Source organism: Saccostrea cucullata, unplaced genomic scaffold, assembly GCF_032062105.1.
Source record: "Saccostrea cucullata isolate Sc308-1 unplaced genomic scaffold, CSIRO_AGI_Scuc_v1 ctg667, whole genome shotgun sequence".
In the NCBI taxonomy this organism is placed as follows: Eukaryota; Metazoa; Mollusca; class Bivalvia; order Ostreida; family Ostreidae; genus Saccostrea; species Saccostrea cuccullata.
Genome location: NW_026928881.1, coordinates 70,104 through 91,311, shown reverse-complemented (window position 1 = coordinate 91,311; position 21,208 = coordinate 70,104). Strand labels below are relative to the sequence as shown.

The 21,208-nt window shown below is 32.7% G+C and overlaps 3 protein-coding genes and 1 long non-coding RNA gene across 4 annotated transcripts; 2 read left to right on the top strand and 2 right to left on the bottom strand.

Annotated features, from left to right (window-relative positions):
• The first annotated feature begins 3,122 nt into the window (after positions 1–3,122).
• LOC134279001 (uncharacterized) lies at positions 3,123–5,022 on the top strand. The gene is made up of 3 exons (XR_009994558.1): positions 3,123–3,154; positions 4,435–4,485; positions 4,617–5,022. It is a non-coding gene; the product is annotated as an uncharacterized LOC134279001 (long non-coding RNA).
• A 3,265-nt stretch (positions 5,023–8,287) lies between these two features.
• Positions 8,288–10,625, top strand: LOC134279000 (uncharacterized). The gene is made up of 2 exons (XM_062761311.1): positions 8,288–8,451; positions 9,937–10,625. Exons 1-2 carry the CDS (start codon positions 8,403–8,405, stop codon positions 10,233–10,235), a joined length of 348 nt encoding a protein of 115 aa, XP_062617295.1. The 5' UTR covers positions 8,288–8,402; the 3' UTR covers positions 10,236–10,625.
• A 5,245-nt stretch (positions 10,626–15,870) lies between these two features.
• On the bottom strand, positions 15,871–19,185 carry LOC134278999 (uncharacterized). The gene is made up of 2 exons (XM_062761309.1): positions 17,989–19,185; positions 15,871–16,272 (listed from the first exon to the last, which is right to left on the bottom strand). The coding sequence occupies exon 1, from the start codon at positions 19,179–19,181 to the stop codon at positions 18,000–18,002; it is 1,182 nt and encodes a 393-aa protein (XP_062617293.1). The 5' UTR covers positions 19,182–19,185; the 3' UTR covers positions 15,871–16,272; positions 17,989–17,999.
• On the bottom strand, positions 16,083–17,375 carry LOC134279023 (uncharacterized). Its single transcript, XM_062761354.1, has one exon. It carries the CDS (start codon positions 17,373–17,375, stop codon positions 16,083–16,085), a length of 1,293 nt encoding a protein of 430 aa, XP_062617338.1.
• Positions 19,186–21,208: the final 2,023 nt, after the last annotated feature.

Here is a 21,208-nt window from a genome sequence, read left to right as displayed (position 1 = left end):
AAAAAAAAACGTTTGATTTAATTTGTACTTAAGTATGTTTGACGTTTCTTATTGGTTTTCAAAGAATAATTCCGAGTTGATATCCTTATTTTTGTAAAAAGATTTGTTATTCATCCAAAGCAGAGAGAAACCACTCCTAAATTCGATGACCAACCATGCTTAAAACATAAAATCGTTTTAACAAACTTGCATAAAATTGTATAAACTATAGGGATATCGCAAACAATTACTGCCCACAGAAAAGGTTCATCAATATTCAATAATAACATCATATTTATCATTAATGCCTTTAGATTACTAAAGAAATGTCAATTCGCTTTTGCATTTTATCATTAATGGTTTTAGAATGTCAACTTTCTCATTCTTTTGAAGTTCTCTTGCTACGTAATTCTGATATTGAAATCATTCAAGTTATTAATATGTAGAATAATTACCAGTGATAAGAAATAAATAATCGAAGTAAAATTTGACGTATCAGAAGGGTGTTTCTCGGAATCGATAGGTCAATTCCATGGCTGATTATTTTTCTCTTAGAATCAACTGTCCTTTCATTCAATGTTTGCATGTGTTGATTAAAATAATTTGTCTGCATTGAAAACATACTGTACTAATATACTTTTAAGAAAACTATTTGAATGTCATTCGTAGCGTTACATTTATTTATAAAAAATAATTGATGAACCACACCCTCTCGATTAGCAACGGTCATTATATTGGTTGAAGAAGTGCAATATTCCACAAACTGTTGACTGTGCAGAAATAATGCGCTCACGATTCACTGTTTTATGAATTTGTATAAATCATTCGGTTTTATTTAGGAAATAATTGTATAAAGTTGAGGGCAACATTGAAATTTGTTTCATCCCAAGTAAGCCATAGACAATGTTGCTGTAAGATATGAGATAGTATACAAATTTATATTAAAGACATCGAGCATGCATAAGTGACACACAAAATTAATTTTCATCATCACCATTATGTTACTTTTCTCGCAGTGTATACAAGAAATATATTTCTACTTAAATGGTCGTGACAATCTTAAATGCATAATATGTATTAATGTGTTTTATGGCCTTGCCATTTCAAGGTTTTTGCGAAACGGCGATAAGCTCAAATTATTGGCAAGCAATACTTGTACAATTATATCAGTTAAGAAGCTAGATGACATAATAAGCCATTCAAAACAAGGTTTAACTGCATTTGACTAAAGGAATAAACACAAAAGACGACCTTTATCAATACTCTAGATTAATCAGCTTTGCTGCAGAAGTATTGCGGAAAGTTTTCGGCAAATGAGAAATTAAATAACAATAGGGAATAAAACCTTGATTTAAAAAAAAATGAAACTTGGGCAGCCACGCGATCTCTAAGAATATAGAAGCTACGACATAGGGTGTAATATTGCTATGAATTTAACAATATGGAACCTTTTTCCCTTCTTGGTAACCATTATGTAAAGACAATGTTATTTAATATTTAAACGCCATCATTAAACAAAACTTAACAACAATTTCTGCATAGATACTCTTTTACAAACTTACAAGTGGAGTATGAAGTTCATCCTTATGTCGCGAGTTCGAATACCACTATGGGACTTGAGGACCGGTCCTTCGGAATCAGGTTCCCTGTCGCAGTAGGCGCTGGCTTGAAAAAGATCCCTTACTGTTCTATGGCCCTAAATTTCGAGTTAAGGTCTAAAACTTGCATCTCTACCAGTAGGCCGTGGTGTCTCAATATGAGTGAGAAATTCTCGAAAGGGACGTTAAAAACAGAGTTATCTGTCGAGACTGTAGTTCCACTGGTTTTTAGTAATCACAGAAGAGAAAAAGAGCAATTGAACTAAAGCTTTGCAACAGAAATAAATAATGATCCTTGATTTAGTCTCCTTAGTTCTATTTGTGTGCCAAATTATACTGAAATCTGCCAAAGATAAGTACATGTAGCATTTGGAAAGTTTTTCCACAGACATTTCTATTTTTATATTTCTATTTTTAGTAACGATGACAACGGCATTCACTGAAATGAACAAAACTTTTTAAGACAACCTTTGCCATATAGGGTTGGGTTTCCTATATACCCGCCAATAATCCTATTTGAAAACGTTTGAATTGTCAAGATTGGCTTATTTCGTGTCTAAAACAGTTTTAAAATACAAGATAATGTCAAAATCATAAATTATTTTAAATATTACAAAGAGAAACAAAATAGATATTTGAGAAATATGTTGCCAGACATAACGGACTGCACTCATATCTAAATATGCATTGTTTATAATATATATACTCTGTTCATTGTATTGTAACCTTGACCTGTTGTATAGAGAGGGTATCTATAGGCTTAAGCCTGTTGCCCAATCTATTCAGTTTACTGAATAGATATTGTTTAAAGTATAACGGACAAATGTTTTCGTGTTTTGTCGATTGAATTTGATTATGTCAGACTGGCTTCAATTTGAATGTCCCTTCGAGAAATCACTCACAGACGCCATAACGTAACGGTGGAGAGCTGCATATAATAATCATAACTCTTTTGTACCAACACCTACTACAACACGGGACCTTGGTTTTAACGGTCTCATTCGAAGAACCGTCTCCACGTCCCGCAGTGAGATTCGAACAGGCAACATAAATATCAAGCCTTGTATAGAGCAAAAGCTCTAGCCCCTGCCACAAGCGGTGGCACATCATAAGTGAATACTGATTTTTTAGGATTATTATTTGGGGGCATTGGGCATTAAAAATATTCCAAATGTACTTATAGTTACCAGTGAGAGATGTATTAATATATTCTTCATATATTCTTTAAAGCACAAGTGGCAACAAGGTGTCATATTTCCTTAGAATGGCCGTAGTCTTTAATGTTGAAACTCAATACGATGCAAAGAAGCAGAGAACCTCAAACTTTTCTTCCCGATAACAACGAAGACACACATAGCAACCGAAGCTTTTAATATATAATTTTTATAATGGACAAGGCTTAATTTATCAAAATTAGTGACCATGCGTGGCAAAAATTTGGTAATAGATAGAAAACATAACGTAGAGGAAGCAATTTTCAAGATTGATAGCAAATGTCTATCATATTCCATACACACAAGTATATATACTTCAGTTCTGATTCAGCTTTTGACACTAGGCCAACGAGAATAATTCAGGTAAGTGAAAATATTTTATATATATATTTTTCACACAATTAACTAAACAGTTACATATACTTTACATCAAGGAAATACATTCATTCTATTCATATAAGTTAAAAAAAAAAAAGCTACATAAAGAGATTCGTAAAAAAGAATGACTGGACAATGTATGTCACACTAAGCCAAAAAGAAAAAAAACATGAAGGGTCATGGGTCGAAAGGGTAGCTCCTTCCTAGAGACAGAATCCAATTATGGTTACATGGACTAATAATTACATAACAGTTTTAACCTGATTAGTAACAGCATCCAAAGCATTCGTACACGCAAAATCTGTGAACGTCTGGCCAATTTGTAACATCTTCATTCAGCTATTTCGCATCTTTTCTTGGGTAACCTCTTGTGTTGAAATATTCTATGATACAAGTTTTTCTGTTTTTGCACCGATCAAAGAGGTTTTGGAGAACCTTTAATCAGCCTCTTTCTGTGTGGTTCAATATATTCTTAATTTTGCTTCAAAGAATCGAAATTTGTTAAGAAGGCAAACAGACTTCCTTGACGGCAAATACACTCGAAACATAGAATTTGTGAATGACATGAAATAAAAATATGAGCCGAGTTGATTATGCTGTCTAATCTTACTTGCTTAATATCAATAACAAATATTCATTAGTTGAATTAATAAATGAGTTAATTTACTACAAGGTAATTTACTACAAGGTAATTAAATTAAGTAAATCAAATGATGTATATAAATTACAGCAAATTCGGGCTTTTTTCAAATGATTTCTAAGCGTCCGCTAATCAGACTTTCCACTAACACGGAGATGTCACACAGATCCCATAAGTTATTTTACCTTTATCTTAATAGATTTCATTAATGTCTCTTGTCAAAAAACAAAACCTATGAATGGTCTGCTGGGAACTTTGAGGTAATTTTCGGGTTCGTTTCATATTTTCCAGCCATAAAAGTACAAGTTTTCCCAAAATTCACCCCTTTGATTAACGAAATTAATTATTATCAATTATCATAGTACTAACCTTTTGACATAATGGTAATAAAACTTCCTTGTAAAAGAAAATGAAAACATGATGAGCCGTCATCATATAAAACTGCTAAAACATAGCTTTTAAATTTAATTGATCCGTAGGTTTGGTCATGAAATATTTGAAATTGATTTCTGATCAGTAGGTACTAATATATTTTTAATTTATACACGTAAATAGTTATATACAATATAAGCATTATTATTGTTTACAAATTTTTATTTTCAATTTAACGTATTTTTGATTTTAGAAATGATTTGGGAAAACTTTATTTTATTCAGCGTCCTGGGAACAGTAACAGGTACGCCGATAATCAATGACATTTTAAAAACAAATTCGAGAATATTTGATTTTTAAAGTTTAAAAACTCTGGTTAAAAAAAAAGATCTGTTATCCTGTTAAATTAAAACTTGATTGATTTTCTTTTCACAGGTCGTTATATCAATGGAGTACAGAGACTAACAAATTCGGGGAACTGTGCGAACGCATTTAATTTTGTGTCTATATCGACAATGTGTAAAAGTAACTCAGACTGTGACATTTCATCTGTGTGTTGTAGAATTCGATCATCGGAGCAATCAATATGTGTTCCTCTTAGACCTACAGACATTGTCATCGTGCAGTATCCCCCGAGGTCACGACCCCCGGGGGAGTCGACATTACCGCTACCCATACCCCGCCCTATTCCCATCCCTCTTCTTGCTTCGTTCACCTCCGTGTCGCCTCCAAATTATATCTATGCTCCTACGAATATTGTTTATAAGTGATATGTAACTTAAAGAACCAAAGAAGGACTTAATCGTGAATAGATTACTTTTAAAACGAATATGCATCGGAATACCTTAAGATTTCTGGAGACATGTGTGATGGACAATTTGAAAGTCATGATGATGGTATGTATATCCTCATAAGACTTGAAGGTACTTGAAAAAATGTGAATTCTATTTTAAAAGTTAAAGTGTGTTTTTACATCGGACATTTTCAAGGATATGATGTGTCAAGAGACTGTGGTTTTTTAACGTCGAGGGGATTTACTAGTATGTGAAATACGTCAACGCGTCAAAGTGCGGCCCATTGTGTTTGGCAGAAATTGTATACGGTTTAATCATCGCATTCAGGAGCCCTAAGATAGATCTCTAGCTATTTTTATTCGTTAAATGGATAACATTTAATTACACCTGGGTTACAATATATATTTTATGTTTTTCTGAACATTAATTTTTTTTCCTTGTTTCCTTGTGATGTTAGAAATTACAACGAAGCACGAATTACAGCAATGAACTCTACTTGAATTTTTCGATGTGTTAAAGAAATTTAAAATTTGTACTTTTTGCTGCAAGATCATAAAAGAATCAAACAGTGTTACATGTATCAAATGTTAATCAGCAACGCAAATCTTTTTGTCATCTTTATTAACAGTATTTGCCAAACGGTTGATTGTGAAAACATCTTAGAAGTACAGAATCACGAAAGTGTGCTCAAGAATTGAAATATTCTTCATGTAAAGTTGCATTAAATTCCACCAATTTTTGCTGTACTAGGGGCACGAATAAACAAGATGTGTTCGTGAAATACTGAAGCCCCCTTGTGGCAGCTGATAGCGAATGATTAAGCTTCTCAAATAAAAGTCAAACTCCAAGGTCAAAAATGTTGATACCCAGAGAAATGACTTGTCTTAATGAGTACCGGCTATACTCGTGAAAGCTCAAGCACCAATCATTCCAAAGTTCTGGCCAATGCCAAAGGTAAAAGTTTTTGAAAGTTGGTCAAACTCCAAGGTCAAAATATCTTAAGCCTTTAATCTTATGGAAAGGTCTTGTGACAAGAAATAGACATTGAAGTATGACATCCCTAGAAATCAAACGTTCAACAGTTAAAGCCAAGATTAAAGTATGGTGATTTTACAGCAAAAGTGGGTGAAACCCTAAGGTCCAGGTAAAGAGGTTAAATGCTGTGATACCCTATTTTAGGTCTTGTCACTGTGAAATTTATATGAAATTTCTAGCTCCACCAAATTAAATTTAAGATATGGGCTAGGTTAATATTTTTGCCGACAAACAGACGGATAGACAGACGTACGGACAGAGCATACCTGTGAACTCCCAAACTTCGATTACGAGAGCATAAAAAGGTGAAACGTTCGATTCTTATTTCACAACATTTAAGAATAGCTACAACCAACAACCAGCTATTGAAATGAAAATTCTTGTTCATTTCAAGAATATAAATAGCAAAACAAGGTGAAATAGTCTCAAGGACAATAAAACCTCTCCGGTGTAGCATAAAATTGTAATCGTGTAATTTGTCATTTAACATTGGATAAAAATGTTGCAGAACATTGTACATAATTATGCAAATTAAAATTTTGGTAATAGAAATACATGCACATTATGCAAATATTTAAGGTGGGGTAATTCTGCTAAAACATATGTCTTGATGTCGTAGTGATGTACTGAAATCAAGAGCAAAATATCTATAAAATGTATGCAGTGTGAAAGCTTGCACCTGCATATTTTTCAGTTTTCTATTTACAGTAATTTATACGTTCAAAATTAGTATTGGTACAGTGTATAATAACAGTAAACTTATAACAAGTGTTTTTCTAATAGTTAAGAATCAAGAAACCTGTTTTCAAAAAAAAAAAAATCTGACGACTATAATACTAAAAATCTACCAAAACCCGCGTGGCGCAGTAGTTAGAGCATCTGCTCTAGTGTCGTGACGGAAGGAGTTGATCCTTAGGTCGCGGCTTCGAATCCCATTGTGGGAGATGGAGACCAGTTCTTCGGACGAGACCGTTAATAAGTGAGGTCCCGTTTTGCAGAAAGTGGTGGCACGAAAAAGATTCCTCACTCAAAGGCTTTTAGTGCCGAGATGTAAAGCACAAAATTTGCAGCTCTCCCCCGCAGATGGTGGAGAATCCATTGATTAAAAAATTATCGACAAAGACGTTAAACTATAGTATATACAAACAAACAAAACCAAAACCGCTGAGCTAAGATAATTTTTCCAAGACCAAATTTCTGAGTGACCCGCGCGCTGCAGTGATTAGAGTAATTGTTCTGAATGGTGAAGGAAGAACTGAATCCTTGTATTTCGGGTTCGAATTCCACTTCTGGTCACAGAGAACGTTCCTTCGGATGAGACTGTACATGTAACTAAGGTACATGTTGCAGTAGATATTGGCAAGAAAAAAGTCATAATTGCCACAACGACCAAGGACAAGTCTTAATTTTTAGCACTCCATCAGCAATTGGTGAAGTCTCAAGATGAATGAAAAATGCTAGGAGACGTAAGGCCAGCAACCATCCAACAAACCAACCCCAAATCCAGAAGCCAAAACAAAAAAATGATCATTTTAATGATGATTTTAAATTTTTAAGACACTTCATCTATTATGTTTTATTCTCTGTGTTTAATGGATTAATATTAATGTCTAGAGTAAATTCGAAAGCAAAGGATTTCTTCTTCAGAAAATTTGACAATAAACTGTCTGTAAATTAATTGGTATATAGATCTTAACTTACGAATATTGAAAACGATATATATTACATAAATCTCAAAATCTACCTAAGCATAGGACACAGTCAAAATATGTGTCTTAAATTTGTACTGAACTACTCCATAATATTTGCAAATTAAATTATCAGTAGGGTTTTTCCCTGAGCACTCATTTAATTAACAACCCCGTAGTACCATCACTAGATTCTCTACACCTGTAAACCTGTCAATGTGACAGTTCGAAAATTGTGAATCACAATAAAGCCTAAACATTAACAAAGCTAATTCGCCCGATCACTAAATGATTGACCGTAAAATTGAACTGTTTGTAAAATGTTATCAACCTTTTTTCGTGGTTTGTGGTTCAAATTTTACAAGAGCCTTTGACTCGAAGAACAAACAAAAAACATTAAGAGCGGGGATAATTAGATGTGTAACCATTGGGAACTGTTGTTAATAATTTATAGCTTCAGATGAATTAATTAAAAATGTTGACATTTGTTTTGATGAAACTCGAGAACACATTTTTAATTGAAATGTCATTGTACGGGACTTCCTGTTGTCACCGAGGACTATATACAAGGCTCCTACATGACAGGCGCTTCAGTTCAACGCTGTTTAACAAGTGATTAGGTTGCTTCTTGGAAAATCAAGATTTGAGGAAAAGTTGAATCAAATCAACACTACGAGCTTTGCAGACATTTCCATTCCAAAATCATGAGTTGGATTTTGTGTGTACTTCTTGCCTGCTTTGGTCTCTTAGAAGGTGAGGACTTGAAAAAAACTTAAATTGAAGGGGCATCAGCTCTTTTTTTTTATCTTCACTGCAGTATCTTTATTCCAATGACGTTTCCAGAGATTTCTTATAATAGAAAATATTTTCCAGAAAATATTTGCATGTTTTTCAAGTTAATTTCAACTATGAGACAAGCATATTGTATTTTTCTACAACTTTTTTCTTAATGAGCAAAGGATTTGATGCAAAATCTTCCTCAAACCTTAAATTTCTAACTTGGTTACAAATACACGCATATCACAAAATAGTAACTTAATCTCTAATACTCTTGGAGAAATGTATTTTATTTAAAGAACTTGCCAAAATGACATGGAATAGCAACAAATCTTAATACATACCATTATTTCTTGGCATATTCAGAATTTTTTTATAAAATGATTGGAAGGTCCAATATAATCTGTAATCCGGCAAAGTAATTGTATTGTCCTCTAAGAAATTTAGAATTTTTCAAGTTCAACAAATTTGTATATATGACCAATTTAATTGAAAATTCTAAATTTTGTAGAGTACAGTATGCCAAACACATTAAATTAAAAGTAACCCTCCAAAATCATCTGATATAGCAGTATTGGAATATGTCTTAAACTAACCACAAATATTTAAAAATTAACAAAAGAAAAATTTAATTAAACAAATGTTTTGTTATGCATGATAAATTACTCTCCTCGCAAAAACACCATCGAAGTTGACATAAATTAGAAGTCATTAACCTGTTAAATGTTAAAGATCTTTGAATCAATCAACATTGTTTGTGATGTATCGCTGGAGATCACGTTATGATCAAAAGTCGCTAAAAAACGAAGTTGGTTTACCTCAGTGACTATGATAGATAATATATTGTTTCTGTTACAAGGTGTAACAAATAATTAACCTTATTCATTTATAAAAGGCATTCCTTTAACACATTCTTAAATTTATGGCGGCTTAAATTTACAGAGAGAATATTAATGCAACAGTGTGCTCAAAAATAGAGAGATATGAGACATATGGGCAATAAAGAATTTAAAAATATTTATATATTGCATAACTACTTAGAAAATTGAAATATACAGAAATTTACAGTTTTGGCAACAGTACATATGTATGTCCTTTAAACTGGACGTTTTCAGAGTCATGAAATACTGTGATAAATCGTGAATGAATATTGCAGTAATAAAGAAGACAGTTTTGGAAATACGGCATCATTAGTTTGTTGAATTGGTAAACAGACATTGCTTTAAATCTCTTTGGGCAATGGGCGATGCAATGTGGTCTATATTATCTGAAAGAATTTGTTTTCTGCAACTTCGATAAGATAGATGTACAAGTTCAAGCATACACAATTGCATTTAGAAGGTTTCATGAGAATGCAGTTTGTATGCATGGAACTGAACAATTCAGAAGTCATGATTTAATAAAGGCTTATGAAACCTACCTTCTTTTTCATATTCTTTACCAGATTTCTTTTTCTTGCAGCCAGACATATCACAAAGATGACGCAATCAGGGACATGCGTCACACATTACGTCATTTCTTCTGCGAATAGAGAATGCAAGAGTGATATTGACTGCGATTCTTACATGTCCTGTTGCCAACACACTAGGAACACTTACTCGGTCTGTGTTCCATACAAAGAGAAAGCTTTTTCGTTGACAAAAGCACACAAATCTCACATCATGAATAACAATAACGACATCTATAAGTTCCATTTGCCACAACCTTCTCCGATTCCTCGTCCATTCCTGGATGAATACAGTCGTCGAATGAAGTCATGAAAAACGTCGTTATCCCAAACTCCAAAAACAAAGCGCAGGGATTCAAAGCATTTAATCTCTCATCACTAGCAGAGAAAGAGGCTGCTTCAAGAACAAATGTAGTGTGTAAGAGGTGCCGTACAAGACAGGGACCAAGCTGTGCTGCATATGAGACAATGTTCGGTTTGCTTGTTCAGGGGTGCTAAACATAGTAGACATTCGAATGCCGATATTTGAAAAGATGCAATTTAGTGTAAATGGGGAAAATTGTCTTTACTTGAAAAGAATAATGCTGTTATATTTAAAGAAGTTTATGTATACTCTTATACATTTATATCTTATGTATATGCATAATGAATGTGCTTCTAAAATATAGCATACAGTGTGCTGCAATAAAAGTTGAGAATTTTTGTCTCAGATTTTTTGTTCTCTTTAAGATGGAACGAAAAATTTCTTGTGTGACTTGAAAAACGTAACTCGTTAGTTTGAAAATATAGCTATCATTAAGAAATAAAGGCTTTCAAAAATTGTCTTCATAACAGAAACTCTTTAAAAACATTTTTTTTTATGACTTTTATGGCAGCAAATTGACCTCGAAGATGTACTAACGTTTTGCTGGAGCTATCCAAACAAGAGGTTCATTCATCAAATTACTATTCGCTAATATACAAATAATTATATTTACATGTATTCAAACGCCTCCACATTATTTGATTTTTTGCTTCAAGTATGAATAATATGTGAAATTCGCTTTAATATATCTAATAAATAAAATAAAAAGACATTTCTTTAACCATGCTTAATTCATATGTATTTATAATTAATTGTAAGTAAGGTATTTCCTCAATTACCTTTATGTATTCTTATGCTTATAGGCAAGCTCACCGCAGCTTGTTTTTGCTATTTTGTACAAGTCAAATAAAACACTTTCATAGAGATGAATAATGTCATTTATTAAAATGACGGTATAAATGTGAACAATTTAACAAACAAGAAGGGGATCAGATTCACAAGCTTTGATTAGCAGTTACGTAAAATATGATAATGTCTGATCCCCCAAAACTGACTAGAAAAAGTATCTGTAAGACAAGACAATCAAAACATCATATGAAAAAATTAGCAAAAAGATGATCCCCCAAAACTGACTAGAAAAAGTATCTGTAAGACAAGACAATCAAAACATCATATGAAAAAATTAGCAAAAAGATGATCCCCCAAAACTGACTAGAAAAAGTATCTGTAAGACAAGACAATCAAAACATCATATGAAAAAATTAGCAAAAAGATGGCACATCAAAACAAAATAGGCCAAGACCAGACAATCAAAACATCATATGAAAAAGTTAGCAAAAAGATGGCACATCAAAACAAAATAGGCCAAGGATAGTAGTGAAACAAAATACATGTACATAAAAAAATATATATAAAGAAATTAAATCAGAACCAATCAAATATATAATTTTACATGACACATTAATACCCATTTTAAGGGGTAGGAATGCAGGGGTGGAGGGGGGTCTTCAAAATACACGTGCCTGATGTTGGCGTGGACAAGCATACACAAATTGAAGATGCGCGGTGTTTTCAGAGGAATAAACTTTTTCTGAAAATAAATTTACTTCGGTGTAGGAAAAAAGTTGCAGATTTTCTTCGAGCAGATTATGTAACGATTGTTCTGTTGAGATCATATGAAACCAATGTGGAAACGGCAATAATTTCTTCTTCTTCTGCAGAAGTTTGAAAATAAATTTTGCTTTATCAGAACATGAAGATAGACCGGGTAATAAAGGAGCACAGTTAGTGCCCACGAATTGTTGGAACACAAAAGAAGTGGTCAGAATGTAACAAGCATGTGAAGAGTAAAATTAAGAATAATGCTCAGAGTCAGAGTAACGAAATAATTCTTTCTTGTATATCTACAAAAGAAAAAAGGCTTTTAAGACCCTAATTATTAGTTCGTCCGTGATGTGAATAGGTGGATGCAGGGTACGAAATGTAAAGGTTCCACAGAAGTCTGAAGTGTACATTTTTTTGAAAAATAACCATAACCTAAGGCATGACTTTTCCCCCAGAGATTGCAGGTTGTCCTACGATAGGATTTTCCACTATGTTATGAAGTTTTATCTTTAAATTAAGTTTGGTGGTTCAAGATGACATTTCCCTTATAATATTTCATTGAACAAAAAGTAAGACTGCATGGTTCTCTTTAATACAAAAAGTGCAAAGATGATAAAGTATTCCTTAATGCACATTGGTTGAAGGACTGCAGCTGCCATTTTGGACTTTTTGTGCATTTCGGTGTGCCATATGGTTATCTCAAGAATATTTTTTCTTAAGATCCTAGTAATATTCTACCGAAACCCTATCAAACAATTTCATATGTATTCTTTTCTCATTTCTATTATGTATGCAATTGTAGGCAAAGAATGCTATAAAAACTCAAAAGAAAGAGAGATAAGTTATGTAATTTCTCCTTTAAAAAAATCTTGTCTGACATTAAATTGTGTTAACAGGAATCTCTACATTTGTAGCTCATGAGACTAGAATTTTAATTTTGTAATTAAGATGCAGTTTACAGGAGAGAACATCATACTTTTGTTTAAGTTTTTAAACTTTATTTGGCATACATATAAAATAATGACACTAATGACATATTTTTTCTGTCAATTAATTCTTGGGGTTTTGTGCTTTATCATTTTTCAAATTAATTTTTTTTTAAAACTTTAAACCAATCTACATATATTTGCTATTCAAAATATATCATGCAGTTGCTACGATTCCTAAGTATGATGAACAAGTATTTTTATCTTGTAGAAGAAGAAGAAGAAAGTAATGAACTTGATCCATATTTTTAAAAAAAATCAACACACAATACAACTCCGTGAACAGGGCATGAAACATTAACCCCTGTTGATCGGTTACGCTCGCCAGTATTCTTATGTGTTAAAAGGGTAGACGGAATGTTTCGAGTCAAATTTGGTATGAAAACAAATGACATTACAATTGGTATAAAACACGTTAGCAAAAAAACTATTTAATGTTATGATATATTTGAAGATAAGGCCATTTGAACAAAATGCAACTTACGAACTTTAAACGAGGAAATTGAAATTGTTTAAAAGCTAAAAACAAATCACCAAATCGAATTGAATTATTTGCAAATAAATGTAAAAATTATAGCAGGGCACCTTTTATATCTGTTGAATAAAAAAAATTAAAATACACATCCAAAATTTTCAAATAAAGATATCTTTCCAACCACAGCAGGCTAAAATTGAATCAGAAAATGACATAATTTTTTTTCAATTTTGTGACAGTTTTTCATGGTAAACCAAAAACCTTAGATATCAAACCTGTTAAAAGATAAATAATCATTTTCTGAAGTGTCATGAATGAATTTAATCAATCCATTTGCACCAGGCCCATTGGACCATTTTAGATATAAATTTGAATTACATATTGACATGACTAATTAATAATTTTTACATATGAATACGACAAAAAAGGTGTAGTCATAAACACTGTCAAGTGAAAATATTTTAAAATACCAAGATAAATCTTATGCTAAAGTTAACACAGATATGGAAATATGCATCAACCGATGTTTCTACTGATAAGTAAATGAGTATATATGACTTTCTTGAGTTTATCTTCTATTTGAATACGATCATTTATAATCTTTTATCGGAAAAAATAATATCAGACATTAAAATTCATTGTGTTCGTTTTCTGTATGAATAAAAATCACTTGTATTATTCGTCTCTTACAAACCAAATTGACATTAGATCTTAAAAGATGTGATAGATGCAAAATTGAATTTAGAGTATTGTGATTCTTAAACTAATGAAGATTGGCGAATAATTAAAAATGACAAAATATATAAACACTAGAATTTACTCAGTATGTCTTGGGTCTTCCAATCTCAATCTTTGACCAAGAATGACAAAGTAGTTTTAGAATTCAGTCAGAATTCCATGTGTCCTTCACATTTTAAGCATTTCCCTCAGAAATAAAAAAAATCGTCATATTACATTCATTATGGTAAGAAGATTATTCATTTTTTTTTATTTTGGGGAAAAATGTTTTTAAAATATCAAATGTCTATGCAGAATTTGCACATTTTCCTCCAGTTTTTATTATTTTAAGAAATAGGATAAGATTTGAAATGTCATTTAAATGTTTCCTTATTTGTTGATAATTATTCATAATTTTTAAGTGTAAGTAAGTATACTTATGATAACTTTTCATTTTATGAATGTCTAATATTAAGGCACAATCACTTGGCAAGGTTCAATCAGAGATTATTCATTCATTGTAACGAAACGAAAATTAGAGAAATTGAACAAATGTATGGTTCTGTAGGCTGGGGCTACAGTTTAATGAAATTGAAGAAAAAAATCATCACATTATAAATATCATCCTTACTCTACTACTTCTGAGAGACAGAGTGATTTTAAAAGAAACAACAATGAATATTCTCACAGTTTGTAATTTCATGTCTTTTTTGGTATTTTTGCCCAGAGCTTAATTTTACATATGCCTGAGTTAGACATATTAAGAGATCATGCATGAAAGAAATCTCAGGCGGCTATCGTCTCTTGTTTCTCTATAATGCTTTTTGGTTCACAACAATGATACAGTGATAAAATATACTTTTATTAACAAATGTAAATTACAAATTATTTCTTGATTGCTTTTTTAAAATTTCACATGAATTCATGCAGCTTTGATTCCTCCTGAAAAACTTCCGAATTCTCTGAATATTCCAACTTTTTTCTTATGAATAGGGTTTCCTTTTTTAAAAAGTAAAATGCAATAAAAAAAAAACCTCAATGGAGTTGCTATGAATATAAGTTGTTTCAGATACGCAGTATACAAACCATCCAAGATGTACAGCACCTATTAAGTACATGAAAACTAAATATGCACTTATAATCAGTGCTGATCGTGTACTATGCGGGGAAAAACAGTTCATGTCTATTCCAGCATTTGTCATAACTGATTTGATCCAGCGACCAATGGTATCTACAGAAATTGGATTGTGAGGCTTTTGGGTACTTATAAACAATTTACATTCTGAGCCCCTCAATTTTTTAGTTCTATGAATATATTCCTCATATACATGTACAATACATAAATCTATATCATTTGGATAAGCAGCAACAGATATTTCATCTAAATGATGCCCTGGTCTTGTTTGCTTTAACAAGTCACCATATTTAATGATTAACATATTATCTCTCACAGAACATTTCTAACATCTAGAAGATGTAAACCTTGTTTTCGCTGTCCAGATAATAAAGCTAACAACATTGCCAATTTCTTTGACAATTGAAACAAAGACAAATCCTGCACAGGAGACAATGTTTTAAGATATCCTAAAACCTTATTTACATCCCATGTAAAATGATTGAAACAAAGACAAATCCTGCACAGGAGACAATGTCTTAAGATATCCTAAAACCTTATTTACATCCCATGTAAAATGATATTTGGGTAAAGTTGGTCTTGACAAAAATACACCCTTCATAAAACGTTTAACTAATATATGATCACCTATTTTCTCACTCGAGTGATCAGAAAGAGACAAAAATGAACTTAATGAGCATCTTGCCGTGTTCAAAGCACTGTAACCAAGATTTTTCATATACAAATTTGTAAGAAATTCTAAAACTAAATTAACATCTGTTTTAAATGGATCACTCTGTTTTTCACAACAAAACTGCAACCATTTTTGCTGATAACCTCTATATTGTCTTTTTGTGGATTCCCGCCATGATCTGCAGATAATATTGACAGTTTCTCCTGATAATTCTCTACTGAACAAGCATTGCCGGACAAACTGAATGCAGCTATCTTCATCTTTGTCAAGGGATGTCGTCGTTTTGGATCTTTGGCAATTTCAAGAGAGTCTCTGTTTTCGGAAGAAGAAAACACGGACCTGCAACTTGATGCATCAGCTGCGGAAACCATGGCTGCGTCTTCCACACTGGAGCTATCAACAGAGCAAACTGCACTTCCTCCTCCTCGATCTTCTTCAAGACACTGCTTATGACACTAAAAGGAGGAAATAAATAACAGTCAATATTTCTCCAAGAATGTGCAAAGGCATCAACTCCTAATGCATTTGGGTCTGGTGTATATGAATAATATTTATTTAACTGATGGTTGTCCTTTGATGCGAATAAATCTATTTCACATTTTCCACACAAATTTGTCAGTTTATCAAAAACCACTTCATCTAACTTCCATTCCATATCTACATTTTTGCAAGATAACGAATCGGCTATAATGTTTGTTGCACCCTGGACATGTTCAGCACTAAGCCAGATGTTCCTATCTATGCACCAAGTCCATAATTCACGAGCTAGTTCATTCAATCTTGAAATCTTGCCCCCTTGCTTATTAACATATGACACGGCTACTGAATTGTCCATACACAGTCTAATATGGGAATCTGAAATATTTTCTCCCAATCCTTTTAGAGTGTAAAATCCAGCTAAAAGCTCTAAATAGTTAATGTGTGCCTCACAAATATTATTGTCCCATAATCCACTAATTGCTTCACCTGAATCTTCATTCACTCCACCCCATCCAAACTTTGAACTATCACTTTTGAAAATGAATTTTGGGGTTTTTCTAGTTAATGGTTTAAAGGATTTACACACATTAAGAGACCACCAGTTTAGCAGTATCCTACTCTGATGAGAAATTGTCATATGGGCTTCAAAATTGCCTCGATTAAGTTTTAAAGCCAAATCTTTTTCAATTTCTAAGGTCTTATAATAAAGTCTGGCATATTCCACCCCTGGTTCAGAGGCTACAAACATGCCTACAAGCTGTGCAACCTGTTTAATTGTCACTTTATTTTGATTCAAAACCATATCACAAAATTCTTTAATAGATTGAGCTTTCTCTGGTGTAAGTCTAACCGTCACTGTAACCGAATCTAATAAAAATCCCAGAAAGACAACATTCTGGCTTGCATAAAACTGAGTTTTATCAGGGTGAATAGTAAATCCTAGACTATCTAAAGACTTAACAGTGTCTCTTAAATTAACTTCACACTCATCTTTTGTGTTGCCCAATAACAAAACATCATCTATGTAAATTACATTCAAGTGACCAAATTTCCTAAGTTCAGCAAAAACAGGCTTCATGATTTTAGTAAAAATACGTGGAGCACTGGCTAATCCCATAGGCAGACAGGTGAACTGATACGTTTTATTTTCCCACCTGAATCTTAAGAATTGTCTACTACATTTATGAATTTTCACAGAATAATAAGCATCTTTGATATCAAGTGAGCTAAACCAACAATTTGGTTTTATTAAAGATAATGCTGACCTCAATGTCTCCATCTTGAAATGATGATTGTCAACAAACTCATTTAAATTCTTTAAATTCAGAATAATTCTAAAAGACCCATCTTTTTTGGGACGCAGAAAAATGTTTGAATAAAAAGAGTTTTCACACAAATTCTCATTTTCATGAACGCTCTCTACAATTCCCTTCTTTAAAAATTTTTCTACTTCTCTTTGAGCTGCTTCATACTCATTTTCAGAAAATTTTAGCGAATTTGGTATGTGAAATTGAAAAGGTTCATATTTGAATTCTATCTTGTAACCTTTAACAACATCAAGAATCCAACTATCATGAGTTAATGTACACCAATTATGTAAAAAAATTGTTGATTTTGCCTGCAGTAAAATTTTCAGGCGTGTTTTTCAATACAAATTGATCTACAATTGTACAAACATTAGACATACTAACATCATGTGAATCTACTGATTTGACTCTCCTTTCTTCTTTTTCTTGTTGAAGCTGAACTGTTTGGCCAAAAAATTCCCTTTTCCGTTCCCGTACCTTGGCTTCTTCCCATAGCTATGGGAGTAATGGGACACTTTGGGAATTCTGTATTTTCCACTGTAATCTTTATTTCCTATCTTTTGAGCCAGTTTCTTTGCTTCAAGCACATTCTTAACTTGACTGCCCAAGTCGTCTCCGAATAAATTTTCTGAAAAACTCTCTGCAGAACACAAACTTACAAACTGTTTGTTTTTCTCTGGCTGGATAATTTGTTCCCGCCTCTTGTAGGACAAATTATGGAAAACACACTTCTGAAACTTCAGGATGTCACCGCACAGCTGTTTTGCCTTCTTCACATCAACTGATCCTTTTTTCGAGTTGCAATTAATAAGCATGTCAAAAAGTCTCAATGTCGGAATCATGGCTTTTCCTATGAGATTCTGGGTAGTCTGCAATTTGATATCGCTTGCTCTGTTTTTGGATGACATGTTTTCCCAAATGACTTTGTTGACTTTTGGCGCAGAAATGTTGTTAATGTTCTTCGGCCTATCATACTTGTTGGAGATTTCTTTAATTTTCTCCGAGTTAGTTTTCGTCATGAACATTTTCTCCATGATCTTTGCCAGCTCAGAACTTAACGGTTCGCTCGTCTTGTCTTCATCACCGAAAAATTCGGACAGTTCATTAAGAGCAGAAACCTCATCATCATCTGACGAATCATGAAAACTATCATCTCCCTCAATAAGGGAATTAAGTGCTTCATCAGCATCCGATTTGTCTGAATTTTCTACATCAGAATCATTATCACTAAGTTCGTGAGAAGGACGAATACATGCTTGAGACGTTTTCGTTTTCTTGCGAGGTGGCGAAGTACTCTTAGATCTATTCTGTCCGCGTTTCCTCGAAACGTCCGGAATTGTATCCGTTGAAGACCGATCAGACTTCCAAGCAATAAGTTCCTTTTGAACTGAAGTCATGGTCTTAGACATATCTGCAAATTTACGCATGAAAATGTCAAACATACCACTCATATTTTCAGTATGCTGCTTCGAATGCATCGTGTTATCGTCACGAGGGGCATCCTCGTTAACTTGATCTACTAGATCATAGCTGCTGGATTCTCGCATTTGCGATGATGGTCCCGGCTCATTAGCCATGCCGCCAAGAAAGAATGCAGAGATTAAAAGATTCTCAAACGCTAACGTTAACTCCACACCACATGGCGTGTAAAAGTTAAATGGCGCACGGGGCTACAGCCCCTGCATCAGTGACGTCACTGAATCAAAAGCTGCACGTCTTTATCAACACATGTTGAAAGAATGCAACGCTAAATGCTACAATTCCCACATGGGAAAAGCGCAAAGAACATGTGTTCTGTACAAGCAATATTGCTACAAACCACTGGCTACAAAACCAGTGGAAAATTTAATTAAAGTGATTAATAAAATCCGAAAAGAATTCTCTAACATCACTCGCGTCTGAACTATGAAAAGACACAAACTTCTATGATTACGTGACCTTGAACTTCATCTCATTTGAGACTGAGGCTCTCAATGGGGAAAAATCAGTGTTGAACAACATGATCAACATAGAAACACGTGCCAGAAAGAGGATCTCTTGTTAGATACTCTAGCAGTGTGTTCAGTATAGTCTTCGTCATCAGCAATAATATCACTGTCAATCAGGTTCGTTACTTGAAGCTGAATCTCCTCTGGATAAATTATCTTCATTTGGAAAGAGATTATTGTAAATATTTTTGATTGTATACTCAAGATTTTTTTTTGTTGTCTAATTCTATCTGATTTTTTGGCCAATAATTTTGGGTTTGTATTCTTAATTAGTGTTTTCTTTTTCATTATTTCCAAGAAATGTTCTATTTTACTATTATAAGGCATATTTTTTTTAAATCAGAGACGATACTTCGAATGGGTAAAATTCCACCTTGAAACTGGCTATAATACATGTTTTTATTGTTTTAAAAGACTAAATTGATGATTAAACATATTTAAAAGTCTTAGAATTAATTTAATTTAAGCTAAACACATGCAGGAATCCAATTCACTATTGCCTCACCTCTGTTGATAAAAAGCAAATCTCAGAATTAAGACCATTCTTCCTGGCATTATTCCTTAAGTAAAAGAAAAAACATAGACTTGTCTTATATAATGATTTTTGAACATTTGACACACTCTAAAGGTTTATAAACGAAAACTCATGCTTATGCTTACTTTTTAAATGGCATTACAGAAGAATCTTGTGTATAATCAACAATTGTTTTCTTCTCATCACTGGAAATCTGTAATGGAACATCAGATAAATTAAATTAAATATATAGTCGTTGCTATCTTATTCTCCATGTATAATAATTGTCATAAATATTACTTGTAAGAATATACATTAATTTTTGCATTTATGATATTTTGATTTGCTATATCACTCCTTGAGTCTTGCGGGTAAATGTCTACTAATCGTGTTGGTTGAATTTTTCCATCCTCTTTTGAATCAAATGGATGATATTGAGCATGAATCTCCTCATCGTTCATCATAAATGTACACAGTCTTTTGTGTTTTTCTAATGAGATAATTCTCTGAAGCGTCAATAACACGATAAAGAGTTTCTGTGTTTTGGTGGCGGTCATCTTTATTTCCAGTAATATAACTGTTATCCTCTATGGGATTGCTAGCCACATGTTCATTTCCTACGTTCTTATTTAATTATATGCAAATAAATATAAAATGTACATGTCCAAAGTGCACGAAAGCATACATGTCGGGGATTCTCCAACGTGTTTATAGTGTAATGGCTTAATATTCATATTGCTAACGTTTTTGAATGAAAACTACATTAAAATTTAAACTTAATAATATACCAGACGAGTTTACTGAAAATATATGTAAGTATTTTTGTTTGGGGGTGGGGGGGGGGTGGGGGTGAAGGTATATTTATTTATATCCTATAAACATTTTATCTAAAACAAGTTTGCAATATTATTATTTTTGTAATACAACAATGCATTTAAATCTTTATAATAAATGTTCCAGTCCAAGCAGATAAAAAATGAAACAAAATATGAAATAATTTTTCTTTTAATTTATTGTGACATTTTCTGATGATTAACCTAAAAGTAGAGATATCAAACCTGTTAGATACATATATAATCATTTTCTGAAGTGTCATAAATGA

What these genes read in the sequence shown, in the direction of transcription:
- LOC134279000 (XM_062761311.1), top strand. Translation starts at nt 8,403, where the DNA reads ATGAGTTGGATTTTGTGTGTACTTCTTGCCTGCTTTGGTCTCTTAGAA. An exon ending in CTGCTTTGGTCTCTTAGAAG is followed by an intron (nt 8,452 to 9,936) that starts GTGAGGACTTGA and finishes TTTTTCTTGCAG; the next exon opens with CCAGACATATCACAAAGATG.
- LOC134279023 (XM_062761354.1), bottom strand. Translation starts at nt 17,375, where the DNA reads ATGAAGCCTGTTTTTGCTGAACTTAGGAAATTTGGTCACTTGAATGTA.
- LOC134278999 (XM_062761309.1), bottom strand. Translation starts at nt 19,181, where the DNA reads ATGGCTAATGAGCCGGGACCATCATCGCAAATGCGAGAATCCAGCAGC.